Raw genomic sequence first — 25,035 nt, forward strand, 5'->3', positions numbered from 1 at the left:
CAAATGAACCATTCCACTTTTTTGTATAAAAAAGCACTATCAAGAAACATTATTTCTCATAATTGCAACTTTATATCTTACATTTAAATCTCAAAGTTGCTTTATTTCTTGCAATTAGGACTTTACATCTGTTTCTGATTTTAAACTTTACATTACATTTACATTTTTATTTTTTTATTTTTTTTTAATCTGAGGCAGAAACTTTCATCCCTTCTTACGTGATGTTCCCTGATTTTTTTTTAGTGCATTTAATCAGGCACCAATTACATGCTAGTGAAAGTGTTTATTATTACAGGCCCTATACATGTTTCATTCATTATTTTATACAGTTAAGTGCCTTTTCTGCTTGAGCCACTAGGCTGGGAAAATTAAATTCTGAAAATCCTGAAACCATTCAGCGATAAGAATAAGAGCAATGTTAACGGTTCCCAGTGTGTGCCCACTTAACGCTTGAGATATAGATTCCCATAGTCTTATCGATTTACCAGGCTCTGTTTGTGTGTGTTTTGTGGGCCAATCTATAAATGCAATGTAATAGAATCCCATTTTTGTGTAATTTGACAGTTTTTTCAGGAACTGATTTCGGCAATGATTACGGACCCCCATTTCACTCTGCTCCATTATTCCTCCGGGCTCTCCGAACGGGATTAGTATTGGCGCTGGCTCAAGAGAATGTAAGATAAGTTGGATATGATCTCATAGAACATCAAACATAAACACACAGCTTCATAAATGAGAGAGGAAGCAAGGGAAAGGTTACAGAGGTAGGAGAATGACAGATAGATAGATTTTCATTTAAAAGCCAGACACAAACAATGCCATTTTTAATCTGTCAATGAGCCATCAGTTGTCAGGCAGAAATTCTGCATTTAAATGGTCTCAATTGAGAAAATGATTTCCGAATGTGTTAAAAATGCACAGAAACTAGTGGAAATTGGGTATTTATCTACTGTCTTGATTTTAAGGAAGTGAATAACAAATGTAACTTAACTCTATCGAACTTGAATAACCCTAATAAAAATCTCAACGTGAATTTCCTTCTGGTGGGCTCAGGCGATGCATTATCTTGACCAGTGTATAATAAAACCCAGTGGTATTCCTGAATTGTCTACAGAAGGACTAAAGAGAACAAAATGCTGTCAGACTTAATCAGTGTGTGATTTTCCACTGAGATCAGGCCCTGTAAACGGAACAGGATGGAAAGGAAGTCCTCTTTCATAGCTGTTAGATGTGACAGTGAATAGAGTGGTCTGCATCATTACATTTATGTGATTGGAAACCCCATAGAGTTCAGCTGTGCCACTCGGTCTCGTATGGGTTCATGTAATTGTCATTTGTGTCTCAATTCCTTTTCATTTCATTATTTACTTCTTTGGAGTCAGATAAAGGCCTGTACATTCTGTATGTTGTATGCAAAGGGAGTGTTTAGGAATGAAAATGACGTTTTATTAACAAAGTTCAGGAGGAGCACATTAAGATAATTAACCTAATTAACACAAGAGGAGCGCATTCTGTTAAGTCAGTTAGTCCTAACTATTCTTATCACATCCGGGGGGAGTACTCTGGGCTCGGAGCCCTACCCCCAGACAGCACGCCAAATACGCAAAACCTTTACTCTATCTAATTATATGTAAGTGTGAACTCGTGAATTTAGGTTCATCAAAGAAAAGAGGAAATGACGTTGTGTAAATGTGTTTCAAGGATGTCTTTAATAGCCTACCTGGTGAAAGCTTTCAAGAGCCTTCCAGAAAAGAATCAGGTAGTACAAGTTTACAGTAATGAAATGTTTGCAATTGATTTGTTGCTTGGAGGGAAAAACATTTTGTTTGAATATACAGTTAACATTAGTCAATGGAGGCTTTTTAGAACTGCACACACATTTTTCAAGGTTTCCAGGCAATATCTGACCATGAATTACTATCAGTTGGCACTGATAAAGAGGACAGATGGAAAATAAATATTAAGGCAAATGCTTATCAGTACCATTTCAAGAACAACCTGCAAAATGAAGCTTATTTGCCACATTACAGGCAAATCAGTCTTTTATCCAAATACTACCAAAGTCATCTGTCTGTCTGTCTATCTATCTATCTATCTATCTATCTATCTATCTATCTATCTATCTATCTATCTATCTATCTATCTATCTATCTATCTATCTATCTCTATACTCTTAAGTATATAAAATGCATATAAAGTAGTTCATTTAAACAATGAGCTAATGTAACAGAGGCCAGCTAGTAGTCGCTGTGCAAGTAAACCTCACTCCTCTGATCTCAAGAGATGCTCTAGCGATTGATGCCAGAGGTTGCAGCCTTTAGCCTCCTTGTCAGAACGTCCGAATCCCGCGCCAGAAAGCCAGGTTTGAGGAGTGCGCAGAGTGGGGCAAGTAGGACCTGGGTGAGGGGTTACATTGGTGCCGTGACCCGGATGGGAGTGAGGTTTAAGGGGGTGAGTGTAACAGAGGCCAGCTAGTAGTCCCTGTGCAAGTAAACCTCACTCCTCTGATCTCAAGAGATGCTCTAGCGATTGATGCGAGAGGTTGCAGCCTTTAGCCTCCTTGTCAGAACGTCCGAATCCCGCGCCAGAAACCCAGGTTTGAGGACTGCGCAGAGTGGGGCAAGTAGGACCTGGGTGAGGGGTTACATTGGTGCCGTGACCCGGATGGGAGTGAGGTTTAGAGGGGTGGGTGTAACAGAGGCCAGCTAGTAGTCGCTGTGCAAGTAAACCTCACTGATCTCAAGAGATGCTCTAGCAATTGATGCTAGAGGTTGCAGGTTTAGCCTTCTTGTCAGAACGTCCGACTCCCACGCCAGACACCCAGGTTTGAGGACCACGCAGAGCGGGGTGAGTAGGACCTAGGTGAGGGGTTACACTAACATAATGAAAATAATTAATCTTTGAAAAAATATGGTTATCCTTTGAATTTGAATAGTTAAAAGTATTACAGCCCAGTGGTTTTCTTTGAAATTTACTCTTCGTTTTTGCTCATAAGCTTTTGTTCACTGTTCTGTTCACCCACCTCACACTGAGCCATCAATCAAAGGAAAGAATGTTACTTTCCTAGAATATTAGTGCCATTCTTGATTTTGCCCTCCTGGTTGCATCATTCACAAATTCATTCTCTCCTTAATCTTTGAACGTGAGTCAGACCAAAATGAGGTACTCTGAGTACTTGTGCGATCTGTTCGGCAGCTGCCATGGGAAAATGGTTGTGAGGTTTCTATGGTTTCCTTCCCATGTAAGTGTTCATGTGTGTGTATGAGAGGGATCAATTTATGAGGACATGCCTGATCTGTGCTCTACCATCAATGCAAAGATGGCATTTACTAACAAACATAATGAAAATCTCATAGAGATACATGAGCAGCCTAACCCCATAGTAGGACCCCCTCAGAGCCACTAATGATTTCCAGAGTTCAAGATACATCAGCACTGGCACAGTGTGATCACACAGACCTTGACACATGACTAAAACTACATGTTCAAAATTGATCTGCAGTTCATTATTGATCAGATTCTTCTTTTTGTTCTTAAAAAAAACATCTTAAATTATGATTTTCAACAGAGGAGGTGTTTAGAAGGAGGTTTTTAACCTTCAGGAATGTTGATTGTCATCTTTAGCATGAAAAACTGAATGTTATCAGCTTTTTTTATTCTTTACTCATTATTATGAGGTCTGTAAAATTTGCAACCCCACCAATCTTTGGGTGTCTACGATTTGAAACCCTGATTTTTATGATTTTGTAGCAACAAACAAAGAATACAAAAAATTGAAATTTAAATAGACCTATAAAATTAGTAATATTTCATAAAACTAAAAAAAAAGAATTTTAAAATGTAATTTATTCCTGTGATGGCAAAACTAAATTTTCAGCATCATTACTCCATTCTTCATTGTCACATGATCCTTCAGAAATCATGCTGATTTGGTACTCAAGAAACATTTCTTATTATCAATGTTAAAAATGTTTGTGTTCATATTTTTGTGTAAAGTTTTCAGGATTCTTTGATGAATAGAAGAGTTTGATAATGCAATACAGAATAATAATAATAAAAAAAAACTTGCACACACCTGAATGGTTGCAGGTGGTAGGAACAGGAAATATTAGAAATATTGTAAAGGGAGATTAAAAAATTCTGCTCAAGGTCATAGCAAGAAGTTTATTGATGCAGAAACATTTCGATCATGCAGCCATCATCAGGAATGTGCTCAATTTATTGATAAAACAGAGCAGTAGGATTCTGATAAGAAGCAAAGGTCTCAACTGAACCTTTTCATCGCCAGTCTTACTGAAAAGGTTACAGCAGTTTGCTGCAAGTCTGATGACCTTTGACATGAGTTTTCTTTGCTTGTTTTTCATGATTAGTCTTTTCTTCCTTCCAGAATTCATTACTACTTGGTAACAAGCTGTTGATTAATTCTTAACACGTGAAAAAAAAACATCTTATTTATCCATTGTTCGTGACGAAGAAAAGAAAGCAATTTTCTTGTCATTCTTTGAGACAGATATTCCTAAGGAATCCCTGAAATGCTATTATGGATTCATAGACAGGTAATCAGAGTTGGGCCCTTTGTCTGTTTGCTTATGGAACATAATAAAGAATGACATTTAATCAACATATCCGGGGTTTGGCTGGGACTCAATAAGCAGCATTTTCTTTTTTCCAAATCCTGTCTGCGGACTGGAAGGAGTGGCGTGTCCAAGATAATGTCGTATAGATGAGACATTCAGCTGATGTGACATTTAGGAAAATCAATAAAATTGCCACACACTGAAGTGGAATTGTATTATTGAAGAGAAAAAAAGACATTATTTTAAAGAACAGCCAGTTGAGAAGCGATTCAGAGCAGACTGTAAAAACAATCAATATTGTATCAGAAGTCTTATCATAGCTTTTCTTTTTATCATAGAAAAAGTTATATTTTACACACAATACTAGCACTTTATAACTTTAGAAGTCTTAATAATTTAACGTTCATTTTGATTCCACTGTAAGTTATTTAAGATTTACTTTTATAATTAGAAATAAAAATTCCATGTCCCAAAAAGTTATAAACAGAATGTGCATAAATATCTTTCATAGTTATTTTTCACACAGTGGGTCAAATCAAATATTATAATTTATTTTTCTGCCATGTCCTATTCCTCCATTCATGTCTTTATTTTATTTTAATAATGGATTTCTAATTCAAACCTAGTATCTCATATGACTTAAATGTAATATTTTATTATAATAAAATCCTGGTTTGGGACCCCCATCCTGTCATTCATTACAGATCATTTGGAAAGTTAAATATGGCAGTGGTCAGTATTAATCAGTGTTAATCAATAAGGCTGTGTTCCAGTACACATGATCCCTATGAAGTGTTCATGGCTCCCTAAACACTGAGCAGGGGACATCTGTTTGGGTATGACATGTTCTTTAAATAATTTTGTTTATGCTTTTTGAGTATAAGGTCATGCCACATAATTTGTTCATGTTGGCTTCTGCCAAACAAAAAAATTGACATATGAGTTTGCATGAAAATATCATATGGAGTTTGATTTGGTGCACTGCTTTTGACGTAAACAATAAAAGATATATGCCTGTTTATTTTATCCTAACTACACATGAACATGTGGTTAGTGGCATATTATTTGCATCGTTTCCTGCTGTCCACTATACCAGAACAGATCTACAACCCTTTTTTTGCCCTCAGTTGTCACTTCCTTTTGCATATCAAGGCTGAAGGCATATTAAACATTTTTGCAAGTCCCAAAATTCATTAAAGGTGCCCTAGAATTAAAAATTTAATTTATCTTGGCATAGTTGAATAACAAGAGTTCAGTACATGGAAATGACATACAGTGAGTTTCAAACACCATTGTTTCACTCAAAAAAATGATTCTAGCTGCTTGCTCAGTTTATTTAAACAAAATAAGCTGAACCAACACAAATCTTTAGTTTTTTACTTATTTGGCATTTGCACTCAAATGTATTATGTTAAATGAAATTAAATTTGCAAAATGTTAGGTTAACCTAAACCATTTGTGTTGGGACTACACAAATTATTTATGTTGCATTGATTGAAACTGGGCAGTGGATTTCTAGTTCCCAGCATGCTTTGCGTAGGGATAGATCGGGACAGTAAATGTTGAAATTAAGTGCTGTTTAATGTGTTTTTTAGGAAAGGGAAATACCTTTTAAAGTTTGATGTTCAGTTATATTTGACATTTAAAAGAGTTTATGTTATGTCGATTTTTATGAGGTTGCCATTATGCTGAAGTGTAGACCTTGTGGTTAGGCTATGGGTGGCTACATGAAATAAATCTATGTTGTTCTCAACAAGCTTTAACTGTGCTAAAGCCAGTGATGAGAAGTTCTTTACCTGATCATTAAATGCATGCTACAAATGTTTCACAGAAAACTTGAGCAACTCTGCACAAGAGCACCAGTCTGAAATGCAATAGCACTTGTTGGATCAACAAGAGTGAATTATGTTCAGGAAACATTCACAGAATACGTCAAATGAAACTGGTGTGATCTCATTCAATTAGGACGAATTTTACTCATCAGTATAATTAACCAAGCTTAAGTTCAAATAAATCAGTTCAACTGTGTGGAAATAGGTGTCATAATTGAATTAAGTTAGACCAACAAGTTATTTTTTTGAGTGTTCCTCCTTCTTATATAAATGTCATTTGTTTAAAAGACCTCCGAAGAACAGGCGAATCTCAACATAACACCGACTGTTACGTAACGGTCGGGGTGTACGCCCCCAATATTTGCATATGCCAGCTCATGTTCAAGGCATTACACAAGGGCAGGCAGTATTAACGTCTGGATCTGTGCACAGCTGAATCATCAGACTAGGTAAGCAAGCAAGAACAATAGCGAAAAATGGCAGATGGAGCAATAATAACTGACATGATCCATGATAACATGATATTTTTAGTGATATTTGTAAACTGTCTTTCTAAATGTTTCGTTAGCATGTTGCTAATGTACTGTTAAATGTGGTTAAAGTTATCATCGTTTCTTACTGTATTCACGGAGACAAGAGCCGTCATTATTTTCATTATTAAACACTTGCAGTCTGTATAATTCATAAACACAACTTCATTCTTTATAAATCTCTCCAACAGTGTAGCATTAGCCGTTAGCCACGAATCACAGCCTCAAATTCATTCAGAATTAAATGTAAACATCCAAATAAATACAATACTCACATAATCCAACGCATGCATGCCGCATGCATGACGAACACTTTGTAAAGATCCATTTTGAGGGTTATATTAGCTGTGTAAACTTTGTTTATGCACTGTTTAAGGCAAGCGCAAGCTCCGTGGGCATTTAAAGGGGCCGCAACCTGAATCGGCTCATTTCTAATTATGCCCCAAAATAGGCAGTTAAAAAAATTAATTAAAAAAAATCTATGGGGTATTTTGAGCTGAAACTTCACAGACACATTCAGGGGACACCTTAGACTTATATTACATCTTGTAAAAAAACATTCAATGGCACCTTTAATTGATTTTTGTGGGTGTCACAAGATAGGACACACACTTGTAGGACATAATAGGATATTGAGAGTGGTCTGCAGGACTGTGATAAACGGTGACAAATAGGCACTTCTGATTTCATTGGCAGTTATAGAGCTGTTGCTGTATATGTATTGCCATCAATACCACAAATTTCTGTACTTATGTTACCAGTGAACCTCAACATAAGAAGGTCAAATTGTCAGCATCACATCAGCCAACCTTATCAGAACCTGCGAAAACAAAACAAACACACACACAAGAACCTCTTTTTTTGATTAAAGCGCTCATGGAGTGGGTTTTGCTATCTTATCAGGGGAGGAGAGCAGACGTAGTGGGGAACAGCATATGGCATTCTGATTGTAAAGCATGTTTCTGACTGAAACTGAGGACCATTTCACTGGCGAATTAAAAGGAAGGTGTGGGAGGTCTGGGAAGTGGGGAGCCTGGTAGATTGATTTTAGCAATACCTTTTGTGTGCTATCCCCTTGACACACAAAAAGCTTTGTGTGTGTCATCCCCTTTCTTAATATAATGAAAAATTATTTTGCCAACACAGTGAGGGCTCAGTCTGTGCCCTATGTTCATTCACACTTGGTGAAGATAAGCTATAGGGCATTTCTGTTATCACTAGACATACTTCATCCATTATCCTAGACACACACATTCGCTATAGTTACCTCATAATGTTGATGAAAGTTGTGCATAAGGCTTTGACTATGGCATTAGTTTATGCAAGTGGTTCCCAACTTTTTTTTTAGAGTAGAGTACCCTGAGGCATTAACATCCTTCTGTGTACCCTGTCTCATTTAAAATATAAAAATATGAAATATAAAAAAATTAAATCATTCAGTCACTGAAGCATTCAAAATGATTTGTTCAGAATTATTTTTGTTTGTGAAATAGAGCAAAAACAGTCAAAATTGACATTACCATTTAAAAATTTGAATTAATATCAACTTATTGTTTATTGAACTGTTGTATTAAAATGATCTGTTGAATTAAAATGAAAATGTTAAAATTACATTTGCAATCGTGCTGATATTCGGGAAAACAGCACTTTTACTTGTGCGATATTGCTTAATTTTATCATGATATCAGACAAAATCTCAGGGGAAATTCATATCTTGAATTTTGCATGCATTTTATTAATTTGGTGACATTTTCTACCCCGTATGACGATATTTTTAAGAAAGAAAAAAAAGTCAGACTCGCTTTTAGGTGATTGGCTGGCTTTATATAGATATTGTAATAGTGGTTTAATTTGGCAGCAGTGACAAACAATGTGAAGCAAAGGGTAAAAACGAACATTATATATATATATATATATATATATATATATATATATATATATATTAGCTGCTGTTTCTATGGGCCACGACACTTAAGTCATCCACCATATTAGAACTGTCAAAGCCGGTCTGTGAACATTTGAGAATGAGTTGACTGTGCGTCTACAACCGTAGTTAGACACATATATGATTATCTATATCTCAATAAACTTCATCAGATGATGCTGACACAACCACTGTTGGGAGTAACTTGAGTTACGTAATCAGATTACTTTTTCAAGTTACTAGTAAAGTAACACATGACTAGTTCAATTTACAACAAAATGTAATTTTAACAAAAGTTAATTTTTCAAATAAGTAACGCAAGTTACTTTTTAACATTTATTGACTGACAGCTCTCTTGACCCAGAGGTGTTGTGTGCGCTGTGTGAACATGATGGTTATTGTAGTTCTAGACTAAATGTGAACATGCATTTACTCATCTCACTGGCACAAAAACATTCAGTATTCCTCAAAATGAATAAAAACAGTGAAATTACACAAATATACTTTACATAAAATTATGTATGTATTTAATCTCATTTTATTAACCAATGTCTTTGCTGTTGACCTTCAATGATCTAATTCAGCCATACAAATAAGCAAAAATTACTTTAGATTTAGAAATAAGAGTGTTGAACTTCCTTCTCCTGTATCCTGTTCTTCTTTAATCCAGAATGGCAGCACAGCTGAAAGGTTTGTTTGAGCTGCGCCCTCTACTGTACAGGTGTAAATACAGGCCTGAGGCTTATTCATTTCACTTTTGGTGTGAAAGGGCCTTAACATTTGCTAAAATTAGAACTTTTTTTGTTGTTACTAAAAAACAAACAAGCAAGCCCAGCCCAGGTGAGAAAAAGTAACACAAAAGTAATGTAATGCATTACTTTTCATAAAAAGTAACTAACGCAATTAGTTACTTTTTTAGGGAGTAACGCAATATTGTAATGCATTACTTTTAAAAGTAACTTTCCCCAACACTTGACACAACATTAAAAAGTTACCATAGTTTAAAAACCCATAATATTGAGCTAATACATATACAAAACACAAACCAACAGATTCTCACCTGAAAGGTTATCCCATTTCTCTGGGATCATCTTTGTTGGTTTCACAACCAGAAACTGCGCAATGTTGTGGCATCATTGATTCTGTGAGTGACGTCATGTTGACCGTTCCACATGTCTGGAGTGGTCGAATGTGGCATCTACGTATACATATCTGGTCACCAGTGCTACGCCACTTGATTTGCGTAGTGGCTATGATGAGGGATTTAGAAGAAGGGGAGGGGTAGGGGCTTGTGCTGTCTTGCAGAATTAGATCTCAATGCAGTTTTCAGGCACACAATTAATTGAGAATTAATGCCATGGGCCAAATTTAAATAACAAAACCAACTTATGACTTAGAAAAGGGCACTTATCTAGTCAGACACCAAAAGGGCAGATGCTTGGGGACCACTTGCGGTCTGTCTGTGCACATGTCTGTCCTCGGGGGTATGCGTACCCCAGTTTGGGGACCACTGGTTTATGGGAAGGAGATGTTAAGGGTTTCTCCACTAGATGCTTCTTCATGCAGCTGTGCAGTACTTGAAGTCTCTTTCTGTGAACAGCTACTCCTTGTGTTGATACCTGGTGTCTCTTGTGTATTATGGAGTGGTTGTTTAATAAATGCACACCGACATTCATGATGTGGATTCGGTGTAATTCAGTTCACATAAGCAATTCTGTGGTAGTTCAGATAATCAACACATTACATATTTGAAAGTTAAATTTGATCATGTAGAACCATCTTTGTATATTTTCATCTAATGAATTGAAACCATGGCATGTTGTGCTCTGCGTATCAGCTTTTCTTTTTTGTCATCAACCTGTTCTGGATGAACACTTATATGTGCACACCATTAATTTGCACTACATTTAAAGTCTGTTGCTGTGGAGACCATATTTCTTTGGTCCCTCTGTGGTATATCTGTACTTTCAGACCATATTCACACTTGGGTAGATGGATACCAGCATGCTTCACAGCATTGCACAAACCTGGAGCTATTCATGTTTACATCAGATTTCAGAGTGCAGGTTTGCTTTTATGCCCAGCTGCATGGGGGAAAAATAATCTAAATATAATATCATTTATAATTACCAAAATTGACAGGAGATATAGCTAAGTATATAAGTAATGGACTTGCACTTCATTTTACAGTATGTGCACTTATGTGTAATTACAATATACTTACCTAAAAAAGTACTAATATATGGTAACTACATGGGTTAAGGTTAGGTTCAGGGTTTACCATAATAAGTACATACATGTATGTACATGGGGAACAGGACTGTATTCAGTGCTAAGTAATTTCACATTATTAATAATAATAATAATAATAATAATAATAATAGGTGAAAATAGAAACTGTTCACACGCAGCTATTATATATATACAATACAGGAAGTATTTATGCTAACTGGATGCCATGAATGTTCATCTTTTAAGAGCTAAAGCTCACATATCATTGTCTACTGTCTGGGTAGGCAGCTCAAGTTTAGAGAGGCTTTATGGCTTAATAAAATGTAGTTTTCCAACACATGAGAGCGCAGGCGCATCAATTTGGCATAAAGGAGCCAAACCTCACATGGACTCTCCATTTGCGCACAGGATGTGCTGGAGAGGAATATCACCGGACCAACAATATAAACCGTAGTCATGGCAATATGTGGAGACTTGAATTTCAAAATGCGTACGAAGTGATTTGATAACATGTCTGACGCAACATTAACTCCGACACTCGATGTAAAGTTTCTGGGTGACTCTCCGGAGCGCAACAACACCAGCACCGCTCCGGAACATCCACACTTGCATTCAGGCATCATTATCGCCACCGTTTACGCGCTCCTCATTACTGCTGGACTTATCGGTAATGTGACTCTCATTAGAACGTTTTGCATCGTGAAATCCATGCGCAATGTCCCCAATCTGTTCATGTCGAGTCTCGCTCTCGGAGACGTGCTGCTGCTGGTCACCTGCGCGCCCGTGGATGCCAGCAAGTTTCTGGCGGATGAGTGGCTCTTTGGGCGGATAGGTTGTAAACTCATCCCGTTCATCCAGCTGACGTCGGTCGGAGTGTCGGTGTTCACGCTCACAGCGCTGGCAGCGGACAGGTAAAGAGATCTATGTTAGCCTCTGTTCAGAAAGCAAAACAATACCATTTCAGTTTAAACGTCTTTTTAATATAATAAATTAATATAGTAATCACCGCAATGTGTTAATGAAGCAAGGTCCTCGAAATAATTAGAAAATATTAATTATTACCTCATTAACATAAACACTAATGTAAGATGGCATCAAAATGACTTTTTTCCAATTCGTGATTAGGCTGAGTTCAGCAAAAGTTGGAAATCAGGTAAAATGGGACATTAAGTTTCATGATTGATTGCCTTTTAAATATCAGGAAGTGATTAAAATGTGAAAACCATTAATAATTACCTTCAGACTTGTCTTTAATCATTATGTATCGAGCTTGAGAATGGGCATGTTCTTCTTATGCATAAGCCTCCATAAAAATAAAAAATACTATTGTGGTTTTTAAATAGTTATTAGTCACATAAAATGTAAGTACTGTTGCAAAAATCATATTTTATTATTTGTGAGTGTCTGTTTTAAGTACAGGGTATGTTCACTGGTCCAAGGTGATTACTAGTAAGCGTGGATGAGACTGACCTGGCAAACCTTGATCAAGTTGGTTAGGTTGATAGACTAGTAACTAACCACCTGATATTCCATATGACATGCTTTTTCGAGTAGGGACACAGATTCATTATTCTGTCAGTTTTAATAGAAGAAAAATGTAATGCAACAGGTATTCTATAAACTTAAAATCACTATGCCACTTTTGCTGACGATCTGTTGCACTTGTCAGAACAGTTCAGGTGAAAAGCAGTGCGTCATTTTTTAAATCACATCATTTTTTAAATCACATCATTTTTTTAAAAGTAATTTTTATGTTTAGGAGGTTGCAGCCTCAAAAAAAAAAAAAAATTAAAATCTGATAAGCTACAAAAAGCCAGCCTTTTGTGTAATTCACATTGTAAAAGAGAGTGTATAATTTCAAGGATACCCTGACTTTAGCAATTCAGATCAGAACTGATTCTATTCTATTCTATTCTATTCTATTCTATTCTATTCTATTCTATTCTATTCTGTTATGTTCTATTCTGTTCTATTCTATTATGTTCTGATGACGTCTATAAACATCTGTTTTTGTATCCCACAAGGCTCCAATTTTATGCCTTCTTGGTCCGTTTGTACTCTTGAGGAAGTGTGTGACTTGGTGTGTGATAAAAGCAGGTGAAGGGAAATGAAAAATAACATGTCTAATGATGGAGAAAAATGAACTGCTTCCTCTGCCTGTTAGTGTTGATGCTAGAGCACTCAAGAGTAACGACTGCACCTCCAGAGCAATGGATCAACTGAGGGTCGAATTGCTCTCGGGTTAAATGAGAAACAGTTGATGGTGTGCTGATGTGATTCATATTTTTATAAAATCAGTTTCAATCAATATTAAGAATGATTGTTGTTCATTAAGAATTTCTATGGTCATTAACAGAAAATAAGGTGCTTAGTATATAAGTCAGAGATTTATTAGTCAGTTTTTCTTTGCCATTGACGGGTTCGCTTGTGAGGCACTGTTCTTTGTAAAGCTGCTTCGGAATTGCTTTGGTATTGAGTGAAATGCAATTCAATTCCATTTACAATTTGATCTCCCTCTGATATAAAGAAAATGACTAAGCAGGAAGACTGTTCCATGATCTATGTGGTGGGAGTCTGATTAGCACCGGAGGCTTGATTTCATATTTAGGTGAACAGCAATGAGCAACAGATGGCAGATGGAAATCATAGGTGGGAGGATCTTTTCCTGTGGTCTGGATAGGCCTACGGGGCTTCAAATCAGTCATAGACTGACAGGCTATTCTCACTTTTGATAACTTTTTTATTACATCAATCCACAATCCAGCTGTCTGACATTTCCTAATATGAACAGTGTCCATCCACTTTTATTCCACACAAGATTTTTAAAATAACTATTTGTTAAAGTGTTATAAGCTGTGATCCAAACCAACAAGCTAACTGAATCACAACATTACAAACTTTGATTTGTAATGTTCTGAAAATATTTGAAAATTGGACAAAAATATCAAGGTACAAAATTTTGTACTTAATGACTTAATAATATCACTTTTGCATGATGGGTCTTTTTTTTTTTTTTTTGTCCAAAGGCCTTAATAAAAATAAATGACAAAGATATGACATCAAATGTATATCAGGTTTTAATTATATTTTGCTACATATAAAGGTCAAAAGGTCATTCGGTTTAACTGTTCAAAGGCCAATACAGCCATTTAATTTGTGATTAAAATATCTTAAAATGTAATAACTGTATATATTTTGTATTCTGGCATGATTTTATAACATCATATATCAACAAAATGGTGTTAAAATTATGTGTAGAATTTGTTACTTTGTTATTAGAAAGAATGTCCAGAAAAATTAATTTCATTAATGTCATTTGGAGTAACCAATATACCATTTTGGATCAAGTCATGTGAAGTCATGTGACAGGATGTGACATCATTCAGACATCTGCAAAGGACCACATGGTCGTGAAGCAAAGTAACTAACTCTCTTTTAACTATTTGAAAAATGAAAAAAAAATTTGACTTGCTCATACGCATGTCCCGAAACATTAGGTCATTCAGTACAACCGACATGGAAAATGTTGTAATATTTTTAAAAACTTGTACTAAATACAAAATGTTTAATGTCCTTTCAGCCTGTTAGCATTGTTTGAAAATAACATCATTCAGTATATCCAAAAGCGTCAGTCGGTAAAACCAAAATTTTGGTTAAACCGAATGTCTTTTTTGGTGGCAAATTTTGTCCTTCTTGAAAAAAATAATGAATATTTTTATATATAATGCATACAAATATTCAAATATTTTGATGACTCTATATCATTTGAAGTCCTTCATGGGAGTGGGCAGGCACTAAAGTGTTCTTTTGTCACATTTGCTTGCAGCAAATCTCTGATTGGTGGAGTTTTTTTGTAGAATCATGGGTAATGTAGTTTCTCACAAAGATGCCAGCAGCTAAACATGATTATTTAAAAAAAAAATAAGTTGAAATAATGTGGGTTAATGTTTTCAACAAAAGCATATATACCATTGATTAACTTTTTGCCTGAGGCACATTGTTTTGTTCTCAATACATTAAGAACATTTTAACATTAGGTTACATACAACTAAACTGAACTCTGAGACACAGCTGTTCATAGAGATAAAACGGCGGTTTGCAGTTGCATGAGAGTCCCCTTGAATTATCACGCCATGTTCCATCAGTTAATTAGTCACGCATTTTTTGTTTGTTTTTGATGTGTGTTCGTTCTTAATTAATATGTTGTTCTTAAGGTTAGAGTCTTAATTAAAATAGCTCCTTCTGTTCCTTGTGTCTTTTTCTGTCTCTTAGATACAAGGCCATTGTCAAGCCAATGGATATCCAGGTATCTAAAGCTTCGCTAAAGGTCTGTCTGAGGGCTGTGTCGATCTGGCTGCTCTCCATGGTCCTGGCCATTCCTGAGGCGGTGTTCTCCGATCTCCACACCTTCCACATCCCAGAAACCAATGAGACTTTTAAAACATGCGCCCCGTACCCTCACGCTGGAGACCTGCACCCTAAAATCCATTCCATGGCCTCCTTTCTCATTCTGTATATCATTCCTCTCTTCATCATTTCTGTGTACTACATCTTCATTGCCAGGAGTCTGATTGAGAGTGCCATTAACATGCCTGTGGAAGGAAATGCACACATTCGGAGGCAGGTAAGTACAATGGTCAAGTGCTTCAGCTGTTTAATGAGTTTGTTTGGCTATATAATCTTTAGGGTATTAGGTTAGCTAATTTGGCTTGCCGTCCACTGAGGAGGGGCTCGATGAAGCAGCTTCAACTTGAGCTCTGATACCCCACCCCCGGTTAATAAATATAGGATATGATTACATAGGGCAAGGTACTTGCGATGAAGGTGGAGTTTGGGGAGGTGGAGGGATGCTGGAACAGCCGATTGAAAGATTAGATGGGCTCGCTCCTCCATAAATTACGTTTACGAACTTCACTAACAATGTATATATCTGAATAACTTGTAATTTGCATTATCCCAAAATTTTTCTAAATGTATTAACAAAAGTCCAGTGACTGATTGATATTTTCCTAGATTTCAAAAAGACATAACACTGTGTGCATAGGTTATGCTTCAAACCTGGTATTATATTTTTTCCTTTCTTAAAAGAACTGTAGCTAAATTAATTTTGTCACTTTTTCTGATTCATACAAAATATCCTAGATTTACTTTATTTAATCTAACATACCCAATTATTCATGACAACACACATAAAGACCTAGATATAATTTTTGTATTTACAACTAGAACAATGTAATTTTTTAGTTTTGGGGGTATTTAAGATTTAGGCTTTTCCATGTTATGTATAATTTTTTCCCTATATCATAGAGTGTTTATGCTTAAGACACAAACTTTTGTATTATATTATATTATATTATATATTTTTTAATTATATTGAGTAGTTGTAATATTTTGTAACATTTCCATTGCTGAGTTTGAAAATGCCAGAGTTCATGCAGAGAGAGCATCTGTACTGTTACGGTGACCCTTCGTCTCTGGTTGTTGAAATCGTTTTTGAAAGCATTCTCAATACAAGATGAGACCGGAAACATCTGGGGTCAGTTGCATAAACATAGCCATTATAAGACTGTGTCTTAAGAGACAACCAGTTTTACATTTTGGTATTAAATTAGACCAATCTTACGGTGACCCAGTAGTGCACAACACAACGAAATTAAAAAAGCAAACATAAGTTCACAACACAAAGATATCAATACGATTAGTTTTAAATATGTAAACATTGTATATCGACATGAAATATTAATTAAAAATCAACTACGTGCACAATAGCTTCATATTTATACTAGTGAATGATTTGACGCGATACCAGGAAGCATGATGAAGGGAACGTCTGCCAATTCCACCAAGTCGTTAAAACGTATCATTTGTATTCATTACAATGACTTTGTTTAACATTTAAAATAGGGCTGGACGATATGGCCAAAATTTATATCACGATATAATTCTTAATTTCGGTCGATACGATATAATTCCGATATCGATATGAACTATATAATAGCCTCAGAAAAACTGCCAAGAATGGCCACGTCTGAAAAATTAATTTGCCAAATCTATGAAATCTCTTCCTATAAAACTATATATTTTAGAAATAAAAATAGTACAAATAAATTTATGTTCAGCTTTTATTTGTATTTAGCCTTCATACAAACATAAAAAATAAACATAAGACTCACTCACTTTTGTAATATTAATATCTTTAACATTAAACTATAACGTAGGCTGATTTTATTATCCTTAATATAGATTAAAACAAAAGTGCTTCAGCCAAGATAAAGATTGTGAACAGTAAAAACAGAAAAAAACAGTGAGAAACAACAAAAACACATTGCTGGGGCAGGGACATTGTTGAGTGTTGATGACACTAGGGGTGCAATGGTTCAAATTGCTCATGGTTCGGTGCGTATCACGGTTTTAGGGTCACGGTTTTGGTACAGTTCGGTATGTGCTATTAGCACATACCGAACCATACCGAAACCGTGACCCTAAAAATAAGACTACTGTCAAATAAAAATAAAGAAAATAAGAACAAACGATCAAACTACAAGCAAATAAGTACATCACAAATAAGTACAATAAAGCAAATATTCAAATAAAATAAACAGTGCTTTTCAGGTTTTCAGGTATCTAACAGTAGTTTTCAGGTACAGAAAATGGATAAAGTAATCAAATATAAAATATCACTGCATATTATCTTTACTGTATAAAATAAAGATGAATCATTATTGAAGTTACAAAAACTATTCAGTCAAGAGCAGTGAGTGATTTCTTTGTTATTTGTTGTTTGATTTAACATTAAAAACAGGCAGCAGGAATAGTTTTTTTCCCTTTAAGACATGCACGATCCAGTAGCTACATATACTGTTACACATGCGATGTCTTTCTCGACTGTTACACGTTCACTTAAGACATAACCGACTATGTTTGCTAGGATACTCGCCAAGACGGGCATGTTGACTTAATTTGTGTATGAATTTGTCCGCCGAAGCGCAAGACTTGAAAGAGAAGTCAGTATTTGCGCGCTGTCTGAAATAAGCGTGTGCGAGTTCTCTTTCGCGTCTTGTTCTGTTTAAATCAGCAAGGCTTAAATTAGTTTAGTTTAAACACAGATAGCATCGTGTGCTGTTCAGGTCTCACCTGCGCTCGCGCGCTATCAACACCCGGGTGATGACGGCGTAAATGACTGGACATTAGAGCAGAGAGCACTAGCTGTTAACAGTTTACAAAGAGTGTCTGTTTTGTCCACGCTTTTTGATTATCGTTGTTATAACGTTTTGCGCATCCATCGACTGAAACATACATTATCTGAACTCTGTCTGTTTTCCATGTTGCTATTTCAAACAAACCATATTAACGCTGAGCACTGGCTGATGGCTGCGTGTCTCTGTGGTGTACGTCATCACGCCAATGGCCAATCGCGTTCTGCTCTTTCTACGGCTGCGCCTCAAGTCAGTGAGAAATGCTGTAATGTATATATCGAAATACCGGAAATGTGTTTAAAAATCATATCACCGTTATCGAAAAAAATTATATCGCGATATATATTGATATTGAATTATTGTCCAGCCCTAATTTAAAAACAGACATGTTCAAATTCCAAAGCTTGTTAGTTCCTGTTGGTAAGACTGACAAGCTTTGGAATTTGAATATGTCTGTTTTAAATGTTATAAGTAATTTTAATGAATACAAATTATAAGTTTTAACCACTTGGTGGAATTGTCAGACGTTCCCTTCACCATGCACTGTGGTAGCGCGTCATTCACAGGTATAAATATGAAGCTATTTTGCACGTAGGTGATTTTGAATTAATATTTCTTGTCGATATACGGTGGCTACATACTGTTAAAACTAATCGTGGTATTGATATTACTGCCGACTCTATAGAACATTGGCAAGGAAAACTAACTTTACCGAGCTCTGAGAGCCCCCTAGTGGTCGGGAGCATTTCCGTTTGTGTTCCATTTGTGTTGTGGCTCGATTTCGTTGTGTTGTGAACTTATGTTTGCTTTTTTAATTTCGTTGTGTTGTGCACTACTGGGCCACCGTACAATCTATGTTTTTTTATGTAACTGAAATAAAAAAGTTATGAAGTCTCAAAGAAAAAAATTGTGATTACTAACTTGTAAGACTAGTCTTAGCAGTTTATGCAACCGGCTCCCTGCTCTGCTGTTCTATTGTTAGGTGAATAATACAGTCTGTAAGCATTTGAAAGGAACCTTATATGTAAGGAACCATTTATACAAAATGTACCTTTATTACAATACTGCCTTTGTTATTCTTCATCTATGAGACCACTTGGTTTCACAAGTACCTGGTTCATATATTCAGGGTTCCCGCGGGGTCTTAAAAAGTCTAAAATTCTGAACTTTAAATTTAAGGCCTTAAAAAGTCTTAAAAACGGCCAGATTTTCATCCGAGGTCTTAAATTTCATTTAGTCAGGTCTAAAATTTTTTTAACCCATTTCCAGAAACGCTACCTGCTGAAAGTTATTACAAAGTAGCAAAAAAGTAGCGAGTCATAGTTCTTTCTGGGGTATATTGGTGTTGGTATACGCGTTGATAAAACTACAAATCCCGTGATAAATGCAATAACTTACCTGCCCGCGAGATACGTCTGCGCCTCCTCAGAGTTTGTTAAAGTTCGGCTACGTGTGGAAAATGGAAAAGTGTACTTTCAACGAGACATGGCTAGATCACAGCGATTTCTGCTGTTGGTTACAAGCGGTGTGTAGTGTAGGCGACCGTTATTTTATGGTTTCCATGGTGACGCGTCACGTGACACACCGCAGCAGCAACAGCGCTGAATGAATGATGATCTGCTTTTATGTCATTTTTCCTTTTTTATTCAGAATATTCACAAATGTGTTAGCTATGGCATGAAATATCTGATATTCCGATTGTCAAATACATGCAAGTGGAAGTATTGTTGTTTAAACACCTTTATAACGATCGCGTTAGTTGAGCTGTATGCGCGATATAATTTTATGACACAAAATTTTGAAATGTAGGCTTAAATCAAACACATTTTAATTCAGATTCTGTATATATATATATATATATATATATATATATATATATATATATATATATATATATATATATATAAAAACGGAAAACAAAAACAACGAAAAAACAACTGGCTGACCCCTAGAGGGGTGGGGAAAAGGGGTTGGGCGGCTGCAATGACTGAATTCATTGAAATAAAATGATTTTTTTCAGAATTTCTTTGATTTGAATATTTTTTGGTAATGCGTCGTGTAGGTCTTAAATTTCAATCTTTATGGTCTTAAAATGTCTTAAAAAGGTCTTAAATTTGACTTACTGAAACCTGCATGAACCCTGATATTTCAAACAATTAGTCCCACCCCAAATCATGCTATTGGTTGAGCCAGTGTAGCTGTGTCAGACTGTTCAGAAAGATAAAATGGCTGTAATTGGAGAAAAAAGTTTTTGTTTTAAAATGTTTTTATTAGGACAACCTGCGATATTTACTCTCTGCTTTCTGAACCCTAGATTGAGTCACGGATGCGGCTTGCCAAGACAGTGCTAGTGTTCGTGGGTCTTTTTGCCATCTGCTGGCTCCCCAACCATGTGATTTACCTCTACCGGTCCTACCACTACACAGAAGTGGACACCTCAATGGCCCATTTCATCTCCAGCGTGTGCGCACGTATCCTTGCCTTTACCAACTCTTGCGTGAATCCCTTCGCTCTCTACCTGCTCAGCAAATCCTTTAGGAAGCAGTTCAACAAGCAGCTTTGCTGCTGCTGCCCGTCCATCTCTCTGCGTTCACAAAGCACTAGGCGTAACAACACGCGACTGAGCTCACTCAAAAGCACCCAGAACCACTCTGTGGCCAGCTTCAGCCTTGTCAATGGCAACGCTGTCTGCCATTAGAGCTAAACAGGCATATTTAACTTCAGAAATATAAATAATAAATAATATATACAATCATCTTTGCTTGTCTGTAATAAATATGCTTAAATTGAGAGATACGGGCGCCTGCAGGATTTCATGTTCCATGATTTTTGTTGCAAAAATCACTAAAAAAATTAAATTCAAGTTTTAATTTTCTTGAATATGTATAATATTCATGTAACTATTATGCACTTCTATATAACTTAAGTTGAGACGCTTCAGATCAAACGATCTGTGAGAGCAATAACTGTATGTTCATATAGGAAAATACCCTCAAAAACAGCACGGTAGAACACAAAAACACTTTCGGTGTCAATAAATGCTGTTTCACTCTGGACGCGCAAGCAGAGCAGAAGCAGCACAGAAGGTGTTTGTATGTAAGAAGCAGCATGAGTCAATTATGCTTTCACTCTGGCAGTGTTTGTCGTGTGCAGCTGAACCACGGCTCGTGTACTGCAAATACAGAGTAAGTATCATCTATTATGTCACCCTTTTGAGATGTTCTCCTCCGACCACTGTCTGCAACATGCTTTGATTTATGATGTGCAGCATACTCTGCTCTGATGCAACTGTGTTCCCCTTGCAAATGCTGAAAAAATGCTGTATATATGATAAAAGTAATCATAAAGTTAATCTATACCTCTAGTTTTAATCATTTAAACAAGTTTTTGAAGTTTGGGCAAAAAAACCCAAAAAAAAAAACAGGTGTATTTTGACCAAGAACAAGGCACTGTGGCTTTAATTCAGTGTAAGCAGCGCAGCAAAAATAGACTTGTGTCGAAACGATCTCCGCACTGCTGCTTTACACAACAGCGATGTACAAAAAAATGGAAACGTTTTTCCTTTTGCATTTTTCACGTACAGATTACAACGTTGTTAAAACGATCCCCATTCACACAGGTCTGCGAAAGTGACTAAAAACGCTGTATTATGCCAGGCCAGTAGTTGGCGATGTCACTTTGTAAAGAAACACTACGTGCCTATAAACTAAACACATAATACACATGCGCATGACGTCACTGTTTTGACAAATTTGTGTTTTAGTAGTTTACACAGAGATGATAACGATATTGTTTTCAAAAACTCGCACTCTGAATCCTATTTTCAAATCTTTGCATTTTCAGGCCCCCAAAACGCCGTTGTCATGTCAATGAGCGGCGAAAATGCATAAAAAGTTTCCCGTTTTTAGTTTGCTACATTTCGTTTCTCATTTGTATGTTTTCGTATGATCTGCTTATGCCCTACTGGCGGTTAAGGAGGTACATCATACTAAACACACCTGTTAGTTTCTGTATGAATCACATTGTAAAAAATCATACGAAAATGTAAAAATAATGACATTTTCTAATGAGATCAAGTTGGAATATCCAGTTCATCCAGCTCTCCTTGTTCTCTGTTCTTAAAGGGTTAGTTCACTTTAAAATTACCCCAAGATTTAGTCATCCTCAAGCCATCCTTTTGTTCATTCTGATGAACACAATCAGAGTTATATTAATAAATATCCTGATGCGTCCAAGCTTTATAATGGCAGTGAATGGGGGCAACGAGTTTGAACCTCAAAAAAGTGCATCTATCCACCATAAACATACTCCACACGACTTCCGTATTCAACTTATGAAGAAAGTGTAATGCCTCTTGCAGTTCAAAACACTTTTACTATGTCCTACGACTTCCATATTCAACTTATGAAAAAATCGTAACTGACGCAAGGCCTTTATTAACCCCCCGGAGCCGTGTGGTGTACATTTATGATGGACACATTTGACCATTTCACTGAAAAGAGACCGACTTGAATGATAAATTCACGCATGATTGACATCGATGGTTCAGTCGACAGAAATATGTGACACGCATAATAACTGCTGAAATATTAGCAGAGAAAAGTTTCTCTAGACCAGGGGTCTTCAACTAAAATTGCTTGAGGTCCAGCAAACGAACTCTCCTCACCAGCCGAGGTCCGGACAATTATGTACTGCACGTAAAAACAAAAATTGACGGCTTTCTCCAGACTGAAGAAATTAGTGTAAATATTTGTTTTTATTGAACAAAATATAATGTTATCATGTATATTGAATAATGTCTCTTCATATGTATAAGCATAAATAATCCTTCACAAATCGATCTCATTTTAATGCTGTCGTGTTACTGTATGTCCTTTCGGTTGCTTTGGTACAAAATATCTAAATTTATCCAGTAACAATGTCTGACAAAAATATGAAGGGAACAGTGCAAAATGCATCTCTAAATCTGCACAACATGCATTCATTTCAACATTAACTTAAAAGGAAAAGCCAAGTCTCGTCTCTTCTAAACTGAGATTAACAATCACAATCAATGAACACAAACCTCTCTGGTTCAATTAAATAAGATCTCATATCACATTTTATCTTCATTCTCATGTATTGTCTGTACTTTACTAAATGTATTGTTGAACACTCAGCATCAACTTGTGACTGCACATCCTGTGCTAACATTTCAGCTCTTCTTGTGGCTGTTGCAACAGAAAGAGGGGTTTGTTTAATTTTCTCTCTGTTCATGTCTTTCTTTTCCATCAAAATGTTTCACATGCAGCATCCATGCACTCCTTTACTATTTCCCCATCTGTAAAGGGCTTGTTATGCTTTCCTAAAATCCACTGTATTTTTAATGAACACTCATATGCTCGTTGTTGGGCGGTGAGTGAGTGAAAGAGGACCCGTGTGGATCGCTCATACTGGGCTTTTAGTTCATTTATTTTTCGCACCCTTACCTTGGACTGCTGAGGGTGTTTCTTCAAAATGTCTAAATTTGGTTTCGTAATGGCGTTTAATGTTCTCACTTTTGACAACCGCCACAAAACCGAGCAAATGAGGCACACAGGCCTCGTACATTTCGATGAAGGAAGAATAAATGCGTATTTTTCCACCCATTCATCTCGAAAAACTCGATTTTCAGCGCCAACTTTCCTAATTTTTGAGAATGCCATTGTTTTTCAGTCATCGAAAGTTGTATCGGTGTGCTCTGCTCTCTTCACTGTTCGCGCCGGCGGCGCACTCGAAACCTGTGTCGATGTAGGACCCAAATAGCGCTACTGAGCTGACCTTTATGTGCCTGATATAAATTGGATTTTATAATAACGTTAAATAGCGTTTGCCATTTATTAATTTAATTGTGTCAAAAGGCTTTGCGGTCCGGATTCGGACCGGGGTCCGCCAGTTGGCGACCCCTGCTCTAGACAGTCGAATCATTTGCACAGTTCATATAACCATACACCTGCAGGCGCCAGGAGAGGCAAACCCATTTTAATGTGAAGAAATTAAGAAATTTTATGTAATTTTATTTGCAAATATATATTTGTTTATTTGTTTGGGCATATATATATATATATATATATATATATATATATATATATATATATATAGATATTTTTCATGGTGACTTGCAGTTCTAATGTGGTAACTGGGACTGTGATTATTCTAAATATTTGCAATGGATAAATATTTTTCATGGAGATTTTTGGTTTTAAGTTTACAGAGGTAACTGTATCAAATGTGAACAAAAAAGTCAGTGTCTTTGTCTGCTTTACAATTAAAAGTCATTTTAATGGAGCTGTATTGATCATTGACTAATGCTTTGCTGTGTTATTTAGTCAGTATTGTGTACAAGATGAATCCTGGGAGGAATGGGCTGGGGTTGCTGAAGGATACATGCTTTTGTGGTGCCTTTAGGGAGTGATTCTTTGTATTTTCAAGATCGAGAAACTATTTCCTTTTAATGCACTTTTGTGATTCAGTCCTTCATAATGCTTTTTTGATTGTATTATTTGAAAAGCATACTGTAGTAGCAAACTGATTATGCCTTTTATTTTGTAAATGGTCATAGATTCCAGTTCTTTTTAGCTAAAAAGGACACTACAAGATGAAAAGAGAACTTTTTGACCTGTAATGTGGATGTTAATGTGGATGCAATCATGTTGTTGTTGTTGTTGATGTCGACTTGTGATCTTGTTTCACATGAAGAAACTCAAGTGTATTTGACTTTGTGAA

The 25,035-nt window shown here is 36.2% G+C and overlaps 1 protein-coding gene across 1 annotated transcript; it reads left to right on the forward strand.

The window, feature by feature from the left end:
* The first annotated feature begins 11,326 nt into the window (after positions 1-11,326).
* grpr (gastrin-releasing peptide receptor) lies at positions 11,327-22,529 on the forward strand. The gene is made up of 3 exons (XM_048173503.1): positions 11,327-12,006; positions 15,368-15,719; positions 20,606-22,529. Exons 1-3 carry the CDS (start codon positions 11,606-11,608, stop codon positions 20,987-20,989), a joined length of 1,137 nt encoding a protein of 378 aa, XP_048029460.1. The 5' UTR covers positions 11,327-11,605; the 3' UTR covers positions 20,990-22,529.
* Positions 22,530-25,035: the final 2,506 nt, after the last annotated feature.

This window comes from Megalobrama amblycephala, linkage group LG21 (assembly GCF_018812025.1).
Source record: "Megalobrama amblycephala isolate DHTTF-2021 linkage group LG21, ASM1881202v1, whole genome shotgun sequence".
Taxonomy (NCBI): Eukaryota; Metazoa; Chordata; class Actinopteri; order Cypriniformes; family Xenocyprididae; genus Megalobrama; species Megalobrama amblycephala.

What these genes read in the sequence shown, in the direction of transcription:
- grpr (XM_048173503.1), top strand. Translation starts at nt 11,606, where the DNA reads ATGTCTGACGCAACATTAACTCCGACACTCGATGTAAAGTTTCTGGGT. An exon ending in ACAGCGCTGGCAGCGGACAG is followed by an intron (nt 12,007 to 15,367) that starts GTAAAGAGATCT and finishes TCTGTCTCTTAG; the next exon opens with ATACAAGGCCATTGTCAAGC. An exon ending in ATGCACACATTCGGAGGCAG is followed by an intron (nt 15,720 to 20,605) that starts GTAAGTACAATG and finishes TCTGAACCCTAG; the next exon opens with ATTGAGTCACGGATGCGGCT.